The 17,219-nt window shown below is 35.7% G+C and overlaps 1 protein-coding gene across 1 annotated transcript in view; it reads left to right on the plus strand.

Annotated features, from left to right (window-relative positions):
* The window catches only part of LOC129241611 (uncharacterized), a 202,687-nt gene that overhangs the window by 180,884 nt on the left and 4,584 nt on the right, over window positions 1–17,219 (plus strand). The window contains exon 14 of the mRNA XM_054878045.1: window positions 149–964. Within this exon, the coding sequence (XP_054734020.1) occupies window positions 149–964 (816 nt within the window). The remainder of the gene's footprint in view (window positions 1–148; window positions 965–17,219) is intronic.

A 17,219-nucleotide genomic window follows, 5' to 3' on the forward strand; every position in this document is an offset into this window, starting at 1 on the left:
CCGCTTTAAGTCATTGAGCTCAATCAGTCAATCAATCGATCAAGCAATCAATCCAATACTCAATTACTTAATTGTATGAGACCCATTCAAATCCAATTCCCAATTATATACATATGTACGTGTACCAAGTAATAGTACCAAAATGTAGGGCATAATCGAACGAGAATTTCACGCTGCTTTGTCGTCTGAAAAGGCCACAATGGGTGCATCGAGCAGTACAACAACCGGCACCAGCATACCAGTTACACCCACACCGATGCATCCCTACCATGCTGAGTTGTCATCGCCGACAACACAACCAACATCGACACAAACTCCGCTACCACCACCACAAGCGGCCGCCGCTTTCGGCATGAGTACAGTTGATGCGCCGCGTATACGTTGGGAAGAACAGCATGGCGGTATAATAGGCGTCGCTATGCAAAATCTGCGCGCGCGTTCCATACGTCGACGTACACGCTCACCGGGCTCGGCAACATCAGGCGCCAGTTCGTACGCCGATACTGAGTCGGGGCGCACCAGAACGCCAACTACAATGTCCACAGTTATAGAACCCGTCTATACTGAGCCCACCTTTGTAGCGACCACTAATGGCAACATGCAACAGCAGCATGAGACCACAGTTACGGTCGAAGTGGAGCCACAAGCAGCTATACCACGACGTCGGAGCATTTCTACTAATACTCCACCGCTGATAATGAGCAGCAGTAGTAGTAGCAAGCAAACAACAGAAGCTGAGGAGGATGCTCCTAGTGTTGCACAAACAGATGCATCTACGGTGGAAATGCCACCGGAAGATGGCAAGGACCAACCGCAGTTGGAAGCGCAAGGTGTAGCCGATGCGAGTGGCCATTTACCGGTGAAGCCGCCGCGTCGCAAACAATCGCGCTCCAGTTCGCCAGTGCCATTCTACGAGCAGGTGCAGGAAGGCGCCAATGGTGTGGGTGGCATAGCCGCTGAAACTGTAAGTGAACAAATGAATTCGATTTTTTTTTGCCATAATATACAAAAAAGGTCAAGTGTCTACGCTTTTGTGCGATTTGCGCATGCACGAAAAGTTTAACAAATATTTACTAACCCGAAAGTATGTTTCGAGATAAGCCGCTTAATTTGATTTAAGTAACGTTTAAGAACTCAACAAATGCGCGGGTACATCAATGTCTCTGCTCATCAAAAAGTTTGAGCATTATGCATCTCCTTGTCCCGCCCCCTCACTGCCGCCACTGTGTGCATCATCTGCCATTTTGTATGTGTGTTTGTGGCACAAAACAAAAGCAAACCAAATGCGGCCCACTCAATTGTTGACTTGAATGTAGCTTAAGCAGGAGAATTAAGTGCTTAACCGTTAAACAAAGGATGAAAACTGTGAAGAAGTGAAAAATACAATAAAAAAAAACCATAGTATAAAATGTGCCAACAACTGAGAAGCGTCTTTGGGTACACAGGTAAGCAAGTAGGCGAGTAAGAACAAAAAACGCTTTTAATCGTGAATTACTTAAGAGACAAACTTGCAGCTTACTTTTTATTTTAATACTTCATTTCATTTCCACTGCTTTATCTTATTCAAAACTCGCTTAATTTAATGGGACTAAAACAGATTTTTCTTACCAACAAAATCATTAGACCATAATGAAGTCGAAGTCCTGAGCAATAAATTTAAGCGACAAGCATTCACCATTAGTTTTAATGCATTTTGCAGCAACCGGAGACTTCTTTATAAGTAAAAGAAGGTTAAATGGGCTAGTGCATCTTAGCTTTTTTACAGTAGGCAAAAGTTTCCAGAATTCGTCAAAGAAAGCCTTGTATGAGCGATTCTATGTCAAGTGATCCAAGTATGATATTTTGAGGTATTTGTATGAGGTAAGAAGTAAACTTAAAAAATTTCGAAAAAAATAGTTTTATGCAATATCGAAAATTTTGGTACAGAGTTTTTAAGTTTTTATTTATTTTTAGTGTATAATTTAAAAAATATATATTTTTTTTTGGAGAATGGAAAAAAAGAAAAAAGTATTTTTTCCTTTTCTAACATTTTTTCCTTTCTAAAAAAACATTTTTTTGTTTGTACTGTTTTTATGCAATATCGAAAATTTTCGTACAGAGTTGTTAAAGTGCTTTTATTTATTTTTAGAATAAAATATAATATTGAACAAACAAATTTTTTTTGGAAGAACATTTTGGAAAGTTTTGGAAAAAAATTAATTTTATTTAAAATCAAATCAAATTTAAAAAAAAACCAAATATTTTTTTGAAGAAATTGAAAAAACATATTTTTGGAAGAAATTTTTTTAAAGGAAACTTTTATTTAGAATAAAATATTTGGAAAAAACAATGTTTTAGTGCAAATTTTTTTGGAAAAAATTTAAATTTATTTAGAGTAAAAAGAAATGTTAAAAAAATATATTTTTTTCGAAGAAAACAACATTTTTCGAAGAATTATAATACATATAATAATTCTAAAAAACAGGTTTTATTTTGGGAAAAAATCAATTTTATTTAGAATAAAATATAATGTTTGAAAAAAAAATATTTTTTTGGAAGTTATTGAAAAAAAAAATTTTTTTGGAATTAATTGAAAAAAAAATTTTCTTGGAAGAATTCTTTTTTAAGAAAAATTTGGAAAAAAATTTAATTTTATTTAGAATAAAATATAATTTTGAAAAAAAAAAAATTTTTGTTAGAAGTGTGTGAAAATTTTAAAAAATTTTTGGAAGAAAACTTTTTTTAACTGAAAATATGAAAAATTTGCTTGGAAAAAATTTTAGTTTATTTAGAATATGATTATTATTATTTAATATTATTTTGAAAAAAAAAAACCAAAAACATTTTTGGAAGAATTTGAAAAAAGTTTTTTTAGAAGAGCTTTTAAAGCGAAGATTTTTAAAATTTTTTTCGAAAAAAAATTTGGTTTGTTATTTTGTTTTGTATTCCTGAAACTACGTCATCAGTAGATTTCTTTTGTAGAGCTAAGTTATAGTCCAGCGTAAAAGCAAAAGATGCCAAATTCGGTCATAGAAAACTTTGTATGAGTGATTCCATGTCAAGTGATCCTAGTACTTTCGACACTGAGGGCCTTGTATCTGAAAATAAGTTTATGTGTAGGCTTGAGTATGAAATTTACTTCTTTTGAAAAAATTTTGAAAAAAAAATTAGTACTTTTGAGATTTCTACAATTTATCTACAAATTTTTGTACAGAGTTTTTATATTTTTTTAAATTTATTTTCAGAATAAAAAATAATTAAACAATTTTTTTTTTGTAAAAACTTTTTTGGAATTTTTTTTTTACTATTTGGAAATTTTTTTTAAAAAGCGACATTTTATGTAGCGACACCTTTTTCCAGATTTTTTGAGATTTTGATTTTTGATTTTAGGGTTGAGGTTTATTCAGAGTTTTTCAGAGTTTTTGAACTTTTTTATTTTTATTTTCAGAATAAAATATCATTTTGAAAAAAAAAAAACAAAATGTATTTAGTAGGCATTTTTTGGAATTTTTTTTGTAAGAAAGTAAAATGCTTACATTTTTTTGGAAAAAAAAAAATATTTTTGTTGATATATCCTTTTTTTCGTTTTATCTTGACTGTTTCGCTATATCGATTAGAGTCTCTACTGCTGTCTTGCTAGGCCTCTCTTCGGGAGTCGCCGTAGTTCTTTTGCCTTTTTTGATGGTTAAGGTGTGCTCAGTACTCTGCTGCTCCTTTTGAACACGCTTCTCTCGTCCACATTTTCATTATCTGTCTTTTGTTGTTGTTGTTACTTGGATTATATTTTTGTTCCTTGATTCTCACCTTCAAGCCGCTATCTCTATACGATGGACAGTTTTCTTAAAATAATTCCGCTGGTTATCTGTTCAAGTGCAGGTAGGCCACGCCAGGGTTGAAACGAGTCCTTATCAGAATCCGGAGTTGTCTCAACTGAACCTGCACCACCAACTTAATGGTAACGTAGCGTCATTTCCAGGGTTTTAACGAGACGGAGACGATTGCAGCATTAGCCCATCAGCCATTTTGGTAGGGTGTCACCCTCCTACACTTAAGTGATAGAATACTACTTTCACTACTTCTTAGACGGTTTGATGCGAATAATTTTTCCAGTATACCAGGATATTACTGGCCCCGATCCTGATGTGCTTTATAGCCCTGACAGGCGTGTCTTACCGTAGGTGCATTTTTTCTCGTAAGTGTATTTTTGTGAAAATTAAAAAAAATTTGTGCAGTTTACTTCTATTTATATTCACGTCTACACGCAAACCTATTTTCAGCAAAATTGACGACAATGTCCAGAATGATTCAGTAACTTGGCATGGAATCGTTCAAATTATATTATTTTGCGTCTTTAGTAATTACCATTAACACTTTCTGACAAAAATTTTCGCCTAGTATTTCAGTCCTGAAATGTCTCATATAAAGTGCTTGTTGGGGTCCAGTTGATCCCTGCAAAGAAGAACTAGGAGAAAAAGATGTTTCACAAAAAGGTTTCTCTAGAATATTAATAATAGAATATCTGTCAGAAATTGAAATTTTTACACATAATAAGAGACTCACACGTGACCTCAGCTTCTTAGTACCAGAAATTGCAAACTTTGACCCACTGCGAAAAAATCCGTGCTTGTTCTAGAAAAGGGATCTACTCTTGATGTAATATCAGATTTGTAGGGTAACTTTGCTATTCCAAATATGCTGTTGAACAGTGTTATTCAAGTGGGTCAAACACCCATAAAACCAATGTAAACTTATTAAGCTTTTGACGCTACTGCAACTTTTTTTTAATATGGGCTGCGATCACAGTTCTAAGTTCTGCGAAGTTCTATCAGTTACCTTGCCAGTAAGGACTTTTTGCACCAGGTCCTTTCATTATATTTCAGTGCATCCTTGCCTTTGCTGCCCACCCATGGGTGCCCAGTCGAAAGATCTCTTCATCATCATCATCATAGCATCGTATTTCGGGATGAACCATTGCTTCCGTTACAATGTATCTCCACGTCACTCGGTCATCAGGTTTTCGTTTGATATCAGATTTGCCCATAGCTCCAAAGTCACCTGCAACGTCATCGCTCTATCATTTTCTCGGTCGGCTTCTTCTGTCGCCTTGTGGATTTGTTTCGTAGATCTTTTTTAGAGTTATATCGTTGCTTATTCATTTAATGTGACCATACCAACGAATCCTTTGCGCTTTGATGTACCCGATTACATTTGCACTCTTGATAAGTGTGTCCGACTCGTCGTTGTACTGAATGCGGTAAGTACCGTCTTCAAGTTATACAGGTTCATATAATTTTCTTAAAATCTTTCCTTCAAACAATTTAAGTGATCGGTTTCACTGGATTTTAGCACCCAAACTTTGCAGCCGTATGTGGGTGTAGGCCTTATGACAGTTTTGTATATTCGTAGTTACTGATTTCTAGAAAGTAATTTGTTTTGTATGCGCGAAATAAGATTCATTTTCAATTTGTGTCCTGTATCTTCACCGGAAGAATACACGTATGACTAGCATAGTCGTTTTATTTTTATACATTTTACTATATTCAGGTTCTACAACTGTTTACTTCATCTTCTTCAGCATCCGTAGCTGACGGTAACAGAGCACTTGATCTTATGGAGTCAATGAAGTTCTCCCAAAAATGTTCAAATGATTCTCATCTTTGCCATTCTCATCTGCGCCATATAAAATAACTGGCATAAAGAGAACTTTTTAGAGCGTGATTTCTGTTCGTCGAGAGATGGTTCTGCATTCCAATTGCCCACCGAATATGTTGCCATCTGTTATCCAGAGATATTCTTCGTTGGGTTTCCAGGCCAGCATTATTGGTGGCGTTATATAGTATATACAATATATAATTGGCGCGTACACCCTTTTTGGGTGTTTGGCCGAGCTCCTCCTCGTACTTGTGGTGTGATATTGTTGCACAAGTGGAGGGACCTACAGTTTCAAGCCGACTCCGAACGGCAGATATATTTATAAGGAGCTTTTTCATGGCAGAAATACACTCGGAGGTTTGCCATTGCCTGCCGAGGGGCGACCGCTATTAGAAAAATGTTTTTCTTAATTTTGGTGTTTTCACCGAGATTCGAACCGACGTTCTCTCTGTGAATTCCGAATGGTAGTCGCGCACCAACCCATTCGGCAACGACGGCCGCGTGGTGTACGTAAATGAAGATCTCGCCTACTTTGACACTATAATAGCCAAAAGTGACGTATGTATGTCCAAATTTGTGAAGTCTCTTTGTATATTACCAAAACGTACTTTATCTTGTCTTCATTTCTTGCTAAACCAACCACTTGTACTTCATTCTTTAAACAAGAGAAAACAGCGCTGATGACCCTGGTGTACCCAGTGTAATCTTACCATTTCGGCTCAGATTGGTAGCTAATATTAAGCTTTCCAACATCAGGCTAAAGAAATCTCATAATGGAGAGTCACTTACTCATACGGTCTCGATTTCTCGATTTGTACGGAGCTCGTTATGGTCTACTTTTTTTAGCGATGATCTCAAAATTAGACATGGCGTAATATATACAACTTCTCTTGAATCTATTCAAAATGAATCTAAAGTCAACGGAACAATTTTAAGTTGTGATTTACTACTCCATAATCTTCAACAGGATTTTATGAAATGTAAAAATCTGATCAAAGGTGGATTTTCCAGATATCTGATAAGGTCCAATTAGGCATTTTAAAAACAAGCTTCACTCTTTCGATAGAATCTTGAAAGTGATATTGAAAAGGCATATTTCACTTTCTTTGGGCATAACGATCTATTCTTCGAACTTATGTAACGGTATATTCATCAAACTAGTATGCGCTAAATAGATGGTACACGCACACAACCAATTCTTCCTCGCCGGAGGAAGGCCACATATATATAGATCTGCCTCTCCATCTGTTTTCCACAACAAAGTTCATTGCTTCTTGAACAGAATACACCTCCGCTTGAAACACAGATGCATGCATTCTAAGAGCAAAAAGTAGTTTTGTCCCGCTGGATTCCACGTAGACCCCAGAGGCTTAGCTCGGTCCTGGAATCATCCGTGGAAATGCGAAAACAGTGTTTGCCGGAAACTTGAACGTATTTCTTGCTAAAAAAATTATTTGAAGAGATGCTTTTTCAGCCTTTTATTAGGCTATAACTTTTCTCCAGTATGGCAATGCAGTCTTACCCATATTGGTTCATAAAAGGCTAAGAATTGGGTCAAATATTCTTTAACAGTCAAATATTCTTGAACAGTCAAGTTGATTATCGCTTGACTATCTGAGTAACTACTAATGTTTTTTATTTCTTTTTGGAAGTGTTTATTTCTGCCTGAAGAACTCCATAGTGTTTGATATATTAAAATATCTCTCACTGACTAAAATTTTATTTAATAAACAAACCACCTTCTGTATGACTTCCGTTCAACTTCGAACCGTCTGCGAACCGATTGATTACTCTCGTTTCCAAATGATGATTAGAAAAAAGTTATTTGAAGCCCCCAAGAGATCATATTGGTCTGCTGTGTCACGCTTAAATTGAATGCTTTTGAATATTTTTCTTTTCTCATTATCTTTTTGCCAAAGCTTTACCCATTGGCTTTGTCCTTGCTTGTCTGGAGCAAGAAATGTCTTTTATATGGAGAAAATGCACAGGACGGCCAGTAAAAAGTTGTAAAAAATCTACGTGATTTTTAAGCCACTTCGAACTTACACTTTGTTAACCCAAAATTCTGTGCGCTATACAACCACGTACTCAAAATTTTTTCAAAACTCTGATTGAAATACTTCACATTTTGAAGAAATTTTTAAATTTTTTTTTTTTCTTTCATATAAAGTTTGAAACCTTAAGTTATACGGTATTCTATGTACTGGAAATTTTGTTAAGACTCTGATTAAAAGGCTTGATAATTTTATGAAATTTTTTTAAATTTTGTACAAAGTTTAAACCTTAAGTTATACGGGTTTCGCTGTAGCTTATGCTATATTTCTATTTATAAAAGAAATTACAAGCGAAATTTAAAAATTTTTTTCAAGTAGAAAAAAAAAATTTAATTGTCATAACTTTGGAATATGTAAGTGTGCTGTTATTATTATGAACGCTTGTGAATTTGTTTACAATATTATTGAAAACATATTCGTACATCAGTCTGACCCTTATTCGTTTGAGGATTCTAACACTTTAATTTTCATTTCTTGCCATTCAGTGATGTATTCTTACTTTGAAATAAAAATTATTTAAATATTGGGTTCACTCTAAACGCTGAATTATAATTTTTTTGTGCGAATAAGTAGGCACCTAATCTTTTTGAGTTCATTATTTTATGTGCTGAAGTTGTGTCTGTGATCAAAAATTTTCCATCCCTTCAAGTTTTTGAATGAAGCCTTAAAAATAGCATTTTTTATTATTTTCAAAAAAGTTTACATCCAACTACTACTATCTTCATTATTTTCATAAATGAAATATTGAGCTTTTCGTCTTTCGATATTTTTATTTGAAATGAGAGTGAGTACCATGGATCGACTGCTCCGTCTGTTTGTGCTCTTCGACCCACACTACGTATACGCAACTTCTTGCTTTGGTGGCATTTAATTCTTGTGATTTTTCAATCACAATCACAATTGCGATTGTGATCAATTTCAATTTTCATAATTGTCAAAGAAAAAAATTATATTTCAACAGCTTAGGGTTGTACTTATACATGGCTGGCTACAGCTGCACAATTTTTTTAAATTCAAAATTTGTAATTTGTTGCAGGAGTTCCAACCATTTTTACAACGAAAATGTTAAGTTATTGAAGGTAGTGAAGCACAGCAGCAAATAGAAGGTGGCGCAAAATTAATCAACCAATTTTCCTAAATAACTGTTTTATCATCCATAGCTTTAAGCCGTCCATTTTTCGACTTTCAGGATCCCCAGTGGCAAATATCATTGGTGTAAAACGCCATTTGCAAAAATTATAAATCTTGCGTTAAAAAAATAAAATAAAAATAAATATTTGGCGCGTACATTCCTGTTGTCATCCTGCTATTTAATGTGCACAAAATGGAATTTTAAGTCGACTCCAAACGGCAAATGTTGTTTTTTTTATGGCAGAAATAAAGGGTGGTTAAATTTCAAGGGCGGATGTTGAATGTGAACCACACCTAAACGTCAACGATACCGTTGGACTTCTTGCTTTGGGGTTATTTGAAAGAAAAGGTGTACGTCGATAAGCCAACAACAATTCAAGAAATAAAGGATGAGACAATTCGGCACATTAAGGGCATAGAACCTCAATTATGCCTCAGCGTCATCGGAAATTTGAACCATCGGATGGCGGTGATGCCGCCGAGTCCATGGCCAATACGTAATTCAGCCATACTAATATTATCATAATAAAGAGAAATTACAATAATTTCTTAAAAAAATTATATTTTATTCAAAATCAACACCGGCCCTTAAAACTTAACCACCATTTAAATAAGGAACCATTTGCATTTGGTGGTCTTTGGAGGTCTACCGCCGAGGCCGCGGCAGTCATTTTACCAATATTTTGTTCCATACAAAATTGAGCTATACCAGTATTATCATAATAAGGAGAAATGATAATAATTTCTTAAAAAAATTGTATTTTATTTCAAATCAACACCGGCCCTTAAAACTTAACCACCCTTTACATTCGGAGATTAGCCTTAGCCTGCCGAGGGGCGACCGCTATTAGATAAAACTTGTAAAGCTTTTAAAAAACTAGTTAAGGACAATAAATATTCCGATGGGATTATTAATTTTGCGCCACCTTGGACATTCAGTAGCTAAAAATTTCGTCTTAATCGCCCAAGCCATGCAAAGCTGATTTATTAACTTTTTGTGACTAAATAAAAAGTTAAGCTAATTTTCTAAGCAAAATATGACTGTGTCTCAAGGACTTAAATACTGCTTTAAATTTAATTTTTTATAAATTTTTGTTTTTGTTAAATACATAAATACCGCATAAATTATTTAAATATGTAAAAAAACGTTTAATTAATGTAGCACCTATAAGTATAACTTATCAATAGCTTTTTACCTCAGTAAGTTTTTTTACTTTGAATTCTCCACAATGGAAATTTCTATTTCCCAAATCAAAAAAAAAAAATTGCCGTGTGTAGTTGTGCCCGTGCATCGTTATTTTAATTAACATTACCATTTCTATACTCTTTGAAATTTTTAATACTCACATATTTTTCAGTTAACCTAAAATGTTCCATTACCTTTTATTGCTTTCAGTAATAATTTGTATTTTTAGTACTATTTTAATTTAATGTTGTTTTTTTTTTGTTTTGCTGAAGTAAGATATAAATTTCATCACTTTTATAATTATCTAAGCTACTTACTTCCAACGTTTTCGCTATGATATCATTTTATTCTAAAATACTTAATTGCTGTGCGCTTTAAATGAATGAGAAACGCAGTTTATGCTTTCCAACAATGCCATCAGTCTCATTAGCTAGCCCACAAGTAAGCCACAATGCGCGCGCAAAACTTTTTGCTGACCACACACCGTTGCCACATTCACACAAAACATACAAATGCAATCCACATTCCGATTCCTAACCGAACAACTTCACTAACATTCTCGCCTAACCGTTCATCTAATCATGCACCCTTTCGCGCAAACACTCACACAAACACTTGGAAATGCTTTTTGCGCCATTGAAAAAATCAAACGTAAAATAAATTGATTTATGTAGATTTGTAAGATAAATAAAATGTATTAATTGCACATTTGTTGCAATAATTTTATGAATTCGCGCTCTAACGCCTTCAAACTAATCATCACCGCCGCTCAGTTCATTCATTCGAATCCGAATTACTACTTAGTTATATTTGTACTCATACCAATCAAGATTTATTAGTTTGCATACAAATTTCGAATTCGAAGCTCCTGTGAATTTATGTGTATATGTATATGGAAAATTTTCAATTTCAATGCAAAAATTGGCAAATAATTTGACAACAGAAACGCTTAAGAGATTTGCTTAAATATCTTTACCAATTCTCTATTTCTAATCTTCTAAATGCTGCCGCCTTACGCAATGCCCTCAAACAGCCGGTAAGTACGAATGCAGTTGTAGCTGAATTGGTGAATGTGGCGAATGCTTATAATGACAGAAAATAGTATAAATTATCTATGTATGCGTGTGTGATGTATTTGTATTTTAATTTAATGTGAACACCTGGCGTTTAGCCTGAAAGTAGATTACTTGTAAATATAATATGCATAAGATGGCGCAAAATTAATCAACCAATTTTGTGTTTGTATAACTAAACAAAATTAAATATCCAATCTCGTTTTTGAATAACTTTTTTGCTAAATAAAATGAAAACAACGTTTAGGTAAATTTTTAATTCCCTGCTCAAACAATTGTTTGTCCTTGGAGCCAAAATACGCTTCGATATCCCTTTTTATAGCTTCTTTTGAGGAGTAGTTCTTGTTACTCATATGGGATTGAAGTCCACGACAAAGGTGATAATCACAAGGTGCAATATACGGAGAGTATGGTGGATGTGGCATTAGCTCCCATCCGAGCTTGTTCAGCTTGCCTAATGTTTGCCTTGCGGTATGGGGTCTTGCGTTGTCGTGGTAAAACATAACTTTGCGTTTATTCACTAAAGAGGTCGATTTTTTTTAAGTACCTCATTCAGGTTTGATAGCTGATGGGAGTAATAATCAGCAGATATCGTCTGGTTCATAATAAACAATAACGGCCATATCTCACCAAATAGGCAGTAGAATCTTCTTGGGGTGAAGGCCACCTCTAGGGGTCGGTTCTGGTGTTTCATCGTTATCTAACCATTGGCGTTTGCAAACAGGATTATTGTAAAGGACCCATTTTTCTTCACCAGTAACGATACGGTTCAAAAAACTTTCATTTTCAAGCCGTTGCAGCAGCAGAGAACACACATTCACTCTCTGCTGAAGGTTGGCGATGGAAAGTCTATGCGGAACCCATTTTCCCCGCTTTGTAACCTTTCCCAACTGAACCAGGTGCTTGTGAACTGTTCCGTGCGATGAATTTAACCTCTGAGCTATCATATCGACTGTCAAATTTGGCTCAGCTTCCACGAGTTCGAGTAAGGCGTGGGAGTTAAAGACTTCAGGACGACCAGCGCGCGGAGCATCCTCGTCGCAGTTACCACCTCGGAATTTTTAAAACCACTTTTGCGCAGTCCTTACACTCACGGTATCCTCTCCGTGAACAGTGTTTATTTCTGCAGCAGTAGTTGTTGCATTTTTACCACTTTTATAAAAAAAATACAAAATATGCCTCTTATACGCGTTCGAAGATTCCATTTTATTTTTTAACAACACGTGCTTCTATCCGCATTTAAAATCACTTGTTGCATGCACAATATATCAAAGAAAGTATAAATATTTCCGTTATATTCTGCGAATAATTTTTTGGTTGCAAAAATCGTACAAAAGTGAAATTATGGGTAAAATACGCACGAACTTATGGACTGACCTGATACTTATGTATATACTGCAGCTGTCCAGTTCACAAGCGTCAAATATTATTGATTTACGACGCCATTTGCAAAAATTACAAGTCTTCCGGTAAGGTGATTAATTTTGCACCACCTTTCGAAAGACGCAACCCCCTCAAACTGCCACTCCATTGCTTTTCCAAGCATCCCATCTGAAAGTATGCCTTGAAAATTGATAATTTACTTGGGTCTGTAAACTTTCCCTGCCCCAAATGAATAGATTCATCAGGAATTTCAATAAAAGTGGTTATATCTGTTCAAGAATTTATAGTCGAATTTTTTGCGCAAATGTTTTCACTCCGTATCGACGAGCTTCGCCTACAACTTGCTGCCTACGCGTTGATGTTATTACACAAATGCGGAAACCTGCACTTTCATGCCTACATTCATGCCTCCTTTCATGGTAGGAGCAGTTAATATCAACTCCCGAAGGGCAGCTGTTATTAGAAAACCTTTTTTTTTCATGCTCATAGTGGGTATGGAGCCCTAACTGAATGGTAGTCACACCCAAAACCCTTTCGTCTACGGCGGCCGCCACTTGACGTCACCTGCCTAAAATGCTTACCATAAATAACTGGCTTGCATTAACTTTGAAATGTTCTGCCTTTGATTTGTTAGTTTCTATTAGTTAGTGGTCCAATCGGTAAATGCCTGGGCATTCACTTACGGACTTAAATTTCGAGAATACATAAATGGATTTAATATTGCTTAAATTTTGTGTTTCAAAGGAAATGAATCTCAGTTCCACTACCAGTTGTAACAAATTATGAACTTTTGAATTTCAGCTGCACAAAAATGTCTAAATCTGATTGATTAAAAGTCACCGAGAATGAGCCAACTAATTATTCTACATTTGAAAGATTTTTTTTCCTTAGCTGTATCAATGTAACTGAGCTTTTAATATTAAAAAAAATTAAATTTTTAATATATAAAAAATTCCAGCGAAGACATAAAACGCCAATGACATCATTCTGATTCTAGGCACATCTGAGTTTTAGTCATTCAATGACTGGTAGTTTGACTGTAGTCTGACACAAAACTACCTCTTCAAAGATTTGCAGCCATAACTTTAGGAGTTAGTGACTCTATTCTGATTCTAGATTCACAAGTAATTAAAGTTCTTACCATTAAATAACTCGTAATTTGACTTCAGACTCATTTCATTGAAAACACTGTAGTCTGACCCAAACCACTTAAACAAAATTGTTCAGCGGTGACTTGAAAAATTATTGATTTCATCATGGGTTTGTTCCCAAGTCCTTAAACTTATGGTCACTAAATGACCGATAAATTGGCTTCAATGTCAATTTATTGAAAACACTTTGGGCTGACTCAAATCCATTTGAAGTTTTTGAAATGGAATTTTGCAAACATATCCTACAAAATGTCTGTCTGACCGTTGACCGTTGACCGTTGATAGTAGCCAGACAGAGAATATTATATATATTATATTAGTCGAAATAAAGTGACCGGTTTGAATCTTTGCCTTGGTCATTCGTACCAATTAGAGCCCGGTCATTCTGTGCTTGGTGCTTCCATCCATTGGTCCTAAATCGAAGAACAATCATTATTGTATACATATGACCTGACAATACACTGTATGTAGTACTCATGGTGAACAAATTTTTAAAGGTGTGCTCTTTAACAGACCGTTATTCGGCTCTGAGTGAGTTTAAAAGAATCAGCTGAGGAGCTGACATCACTTGAGATGTGTTTACAAAACAATTGAGATTATGTCGGGATATACGAAGAACATCAACCAATGACACTTCGTTGCCGTCTGAACTACTGATTGGGCGAGTGTGTGAATATATGAGAAGTTATCGTACAAATTTCGGCTGCCGAATCTCCAAAGCGGCGTGGCATTCGAAGTTCCCCTCACAATTTCCTTTTCACCATAGTTCAAGAGCAAATCTAGTAAATGTGTCATCCTTGGGTAGTATTGAACTAGGCGAGCAAGGCGTATTCAATCAAAGTGATATCAGTAAAGCAGCTAATTTGTTTTTGTTTTCTTGCAATTTGATGGTTTGAGTGTCAAAGTGCTTGGTTTTGCGTGCATTCGCTTAAAAGAAATTTGGGTGGCTTTAATTTAGCAAAAGACCACTGAAAAATGTGGTGAATTGAGATTTCAACCTGACGATCGGACTATTGAAATCGTATCTGAAATCACTAAAGACCGATGCTCTCTGCATTTCTGCTGAGAAGTGACAGCAGCGACAGTAATGGGCGATTAATCAACTAACGGTGATTTAGTTAGGTGGCAGACAACGTTTATCTTGTCGTACCTCATTAGGTAACTAAAACTAGTATTTAGAATGTAAAATTTCTTTAAAGTATGTAGTAAAGGGTCTTTCAAAGTGGCGCCTAGTACGTCAGTAGTGCATACTTAGTAGGTATCGTAGTAGTAGGTACTTAGTAGGACTCTTTTCTATGTATGTCATCCTTGACGATTGCCAAGTAGACATCTTCTTCTTCTTTAACCGAGACTTGTCCTATTTCGGGTTGCCGAAGCCTCCTTATGCGAAGTCTGCAGTCAGGTCAAGTACATATCTTCTTCTTCTTTAACCGACCCTTGTACTATTCCGAGTTACCGAAGCCTGCTTATGCGAAACCTGCAGATCAGGCGGTACTGAGTCGCCTTTTCTCTGACGCTTCTGCATTGTATGTCGTTTTCAATGGTGTTTTCCAGATTTTTGGTGGTATGCTTAGCCCTCTTTTCCCTACTTCCATCTGCAACACATGCCTCACCGCATGAACCTCTGGTCTTCTCATTATATGACCGTACCAGCGTAGGCCGTTTCCCTGGAACTTAGTGCTGATAGAAGCAACTTTATTGCTACCAAGAATGATGATTTTTTGAATCTTGTCCAGCTGTGTAACGCCGCTGGTCCACCTCAACAACCGGTTTTCTGCCGCGTACAGTTTCAGCTCTAGTTTACGTAGTACAGCCCAGTACCCGCATGCATATGAATGTCATTGCCGGCCTGATCATGCTTTTTAAGATTTTATCTTTTAAATTTGGCGGAATTTTCTTCCCCTACAGGTCACCGGAAGCTGCACTCCAGCTGTGCCATCCACTTTGAATTCAGTGAACAATTTCTTGTTCGATGATGCCATCTTCGCTGACATGCGAGCCCAACCGTTTAGAGTTATCAACGATTTTGAGGGGGCGTTATTTATTGCAAAAGCTGGACTCTCACAACTCGCTGAAACCCTGTGCATTAGGTCTTTGTGCGGCTTACTCGTTGCCCCAGCGATTCAAGGACGGTAGTCCACCGGATCAAATTTTCTTGGAAGCAAAGCCATCCATGCGAAAAGGGCTACAGCGTCAGCACACAGCAGTGTCCAAGGGAGATTGCTTTGGATTTCACGCGTAAGGAAGTCCATCGCCAGATTAAAGAGTAGAAGGCTTAAAGCTAAACCTTGTACGCCTACATTGATGTTGATTAGAACAACGCGATAAGTTATTGAAATTTATTAAGAAAATGGTCGATCTTTAAGCAAAACATATCGCAAAATTCGAGATTCTTTTGGAAGAAATAATCATTCGAATGAGTCGACAATTCAAAGGTTGGTGGAAAATTTTCAGAAAACTGGCTCTGTGGGGGATAGAAAAAGCAGTGACAGATAAAAAACTGGATCTTCTGTTGAGAATATTGCTGCTGTAGCACAGAGTGTTGCTGAACAACTTTCAGCAGCATCAACTCGACGTGCTCAACAATTAGACATTCATGAATTGACGGCTTGGATTTTACCTGTAGAGGTGCTCAAGGTGGACATTTAGATGATGAAATTTTTCTCATATGGTTCGCTTATTTTGACCACACTCAATTAAAAGTGAATGAAATATAACTCAAATAAGTCTGAGTCAGTCTCCTTTTCTTGATAAATTAAATGACTTTTGGCATAAATGTGACCTGGGCTGCTCGATCAAAAACCTCTTAGAGAAGTGACTAGTCCGCTTTGGAATGCGTTATTCGATGAAAAAAGTATATAATTTCAAAGAATACAAGATTTCAACAAATTTATTTAAAGATTCTAATCTATAAGGGATCAAAAGATTACAGTCTGCCACTGAAGCTTTTGAGTGCCTGGTAATTTGTTGCAGTCCCCGCTGACTTTACTCGTTTGCTGTTGTTTTAGTATGCATATAAATATTTTAGTCTACTTTTGGGCGCGCCTTATTAGAGAGTGCTGCATTTTACCAGGTGGCGCAAAATTAGTCACCCTAACGGAAGATTTATAATTTTTGCAAATGGCTTTGTGCATCAACCATATTTGACATTTGTGAAGTAGAAAACAGCAGCATACAAACAGCCAAGCAATGGGGTGCGTGAAGGCCAAAATAAAGATTTCCAGCACTCAAAATCATGTTTTATTTTATTTATTGTAGTAAAAAAGTTAATCAGAAAAAAAATTGGATGATTAATTTTGCGCCACCTTTGTAACTTAAATTTGTATGTGAGTGCACTGATTTATAAAGTACATAGCTGTATTTTTAGAAAACCTACACGCGTGAAAATACAATAATAAAACTTTATTTTGACTTTGATTTATTTGCTTAACATTTAAGTTATCCTTCGTCGACTAAGTGGCTTAGAAATATTCATTTGACCTTTTATTTTTGTTATACCAACATATTTAAATAAAAAACAATTTAAATAATCAATTTTTTTTTCTTAATTTCCTCGTTCGCTGCTATGTTCTCCTTCTTGATTCTTCCGTTTATGCGTTTGGCCTGATTT

The sequence above is a fragment of the Anastrepha obliqua genome, chromosome 3 (genome assembly GCF_027943255.1).
Source record: "Anastrepha obliqua isolate idAnaObli1 chromosome 3, idAnaObli1_1.0, whole genome shotgun sequence".
Classification (NCBI taxonomy): domain Eukaryota; kingdom Metazoa; phylum Arthropoda; class Insecta; order Diptera; family Tephritidae; genus Anastrepha; species Anastrepha obliqua.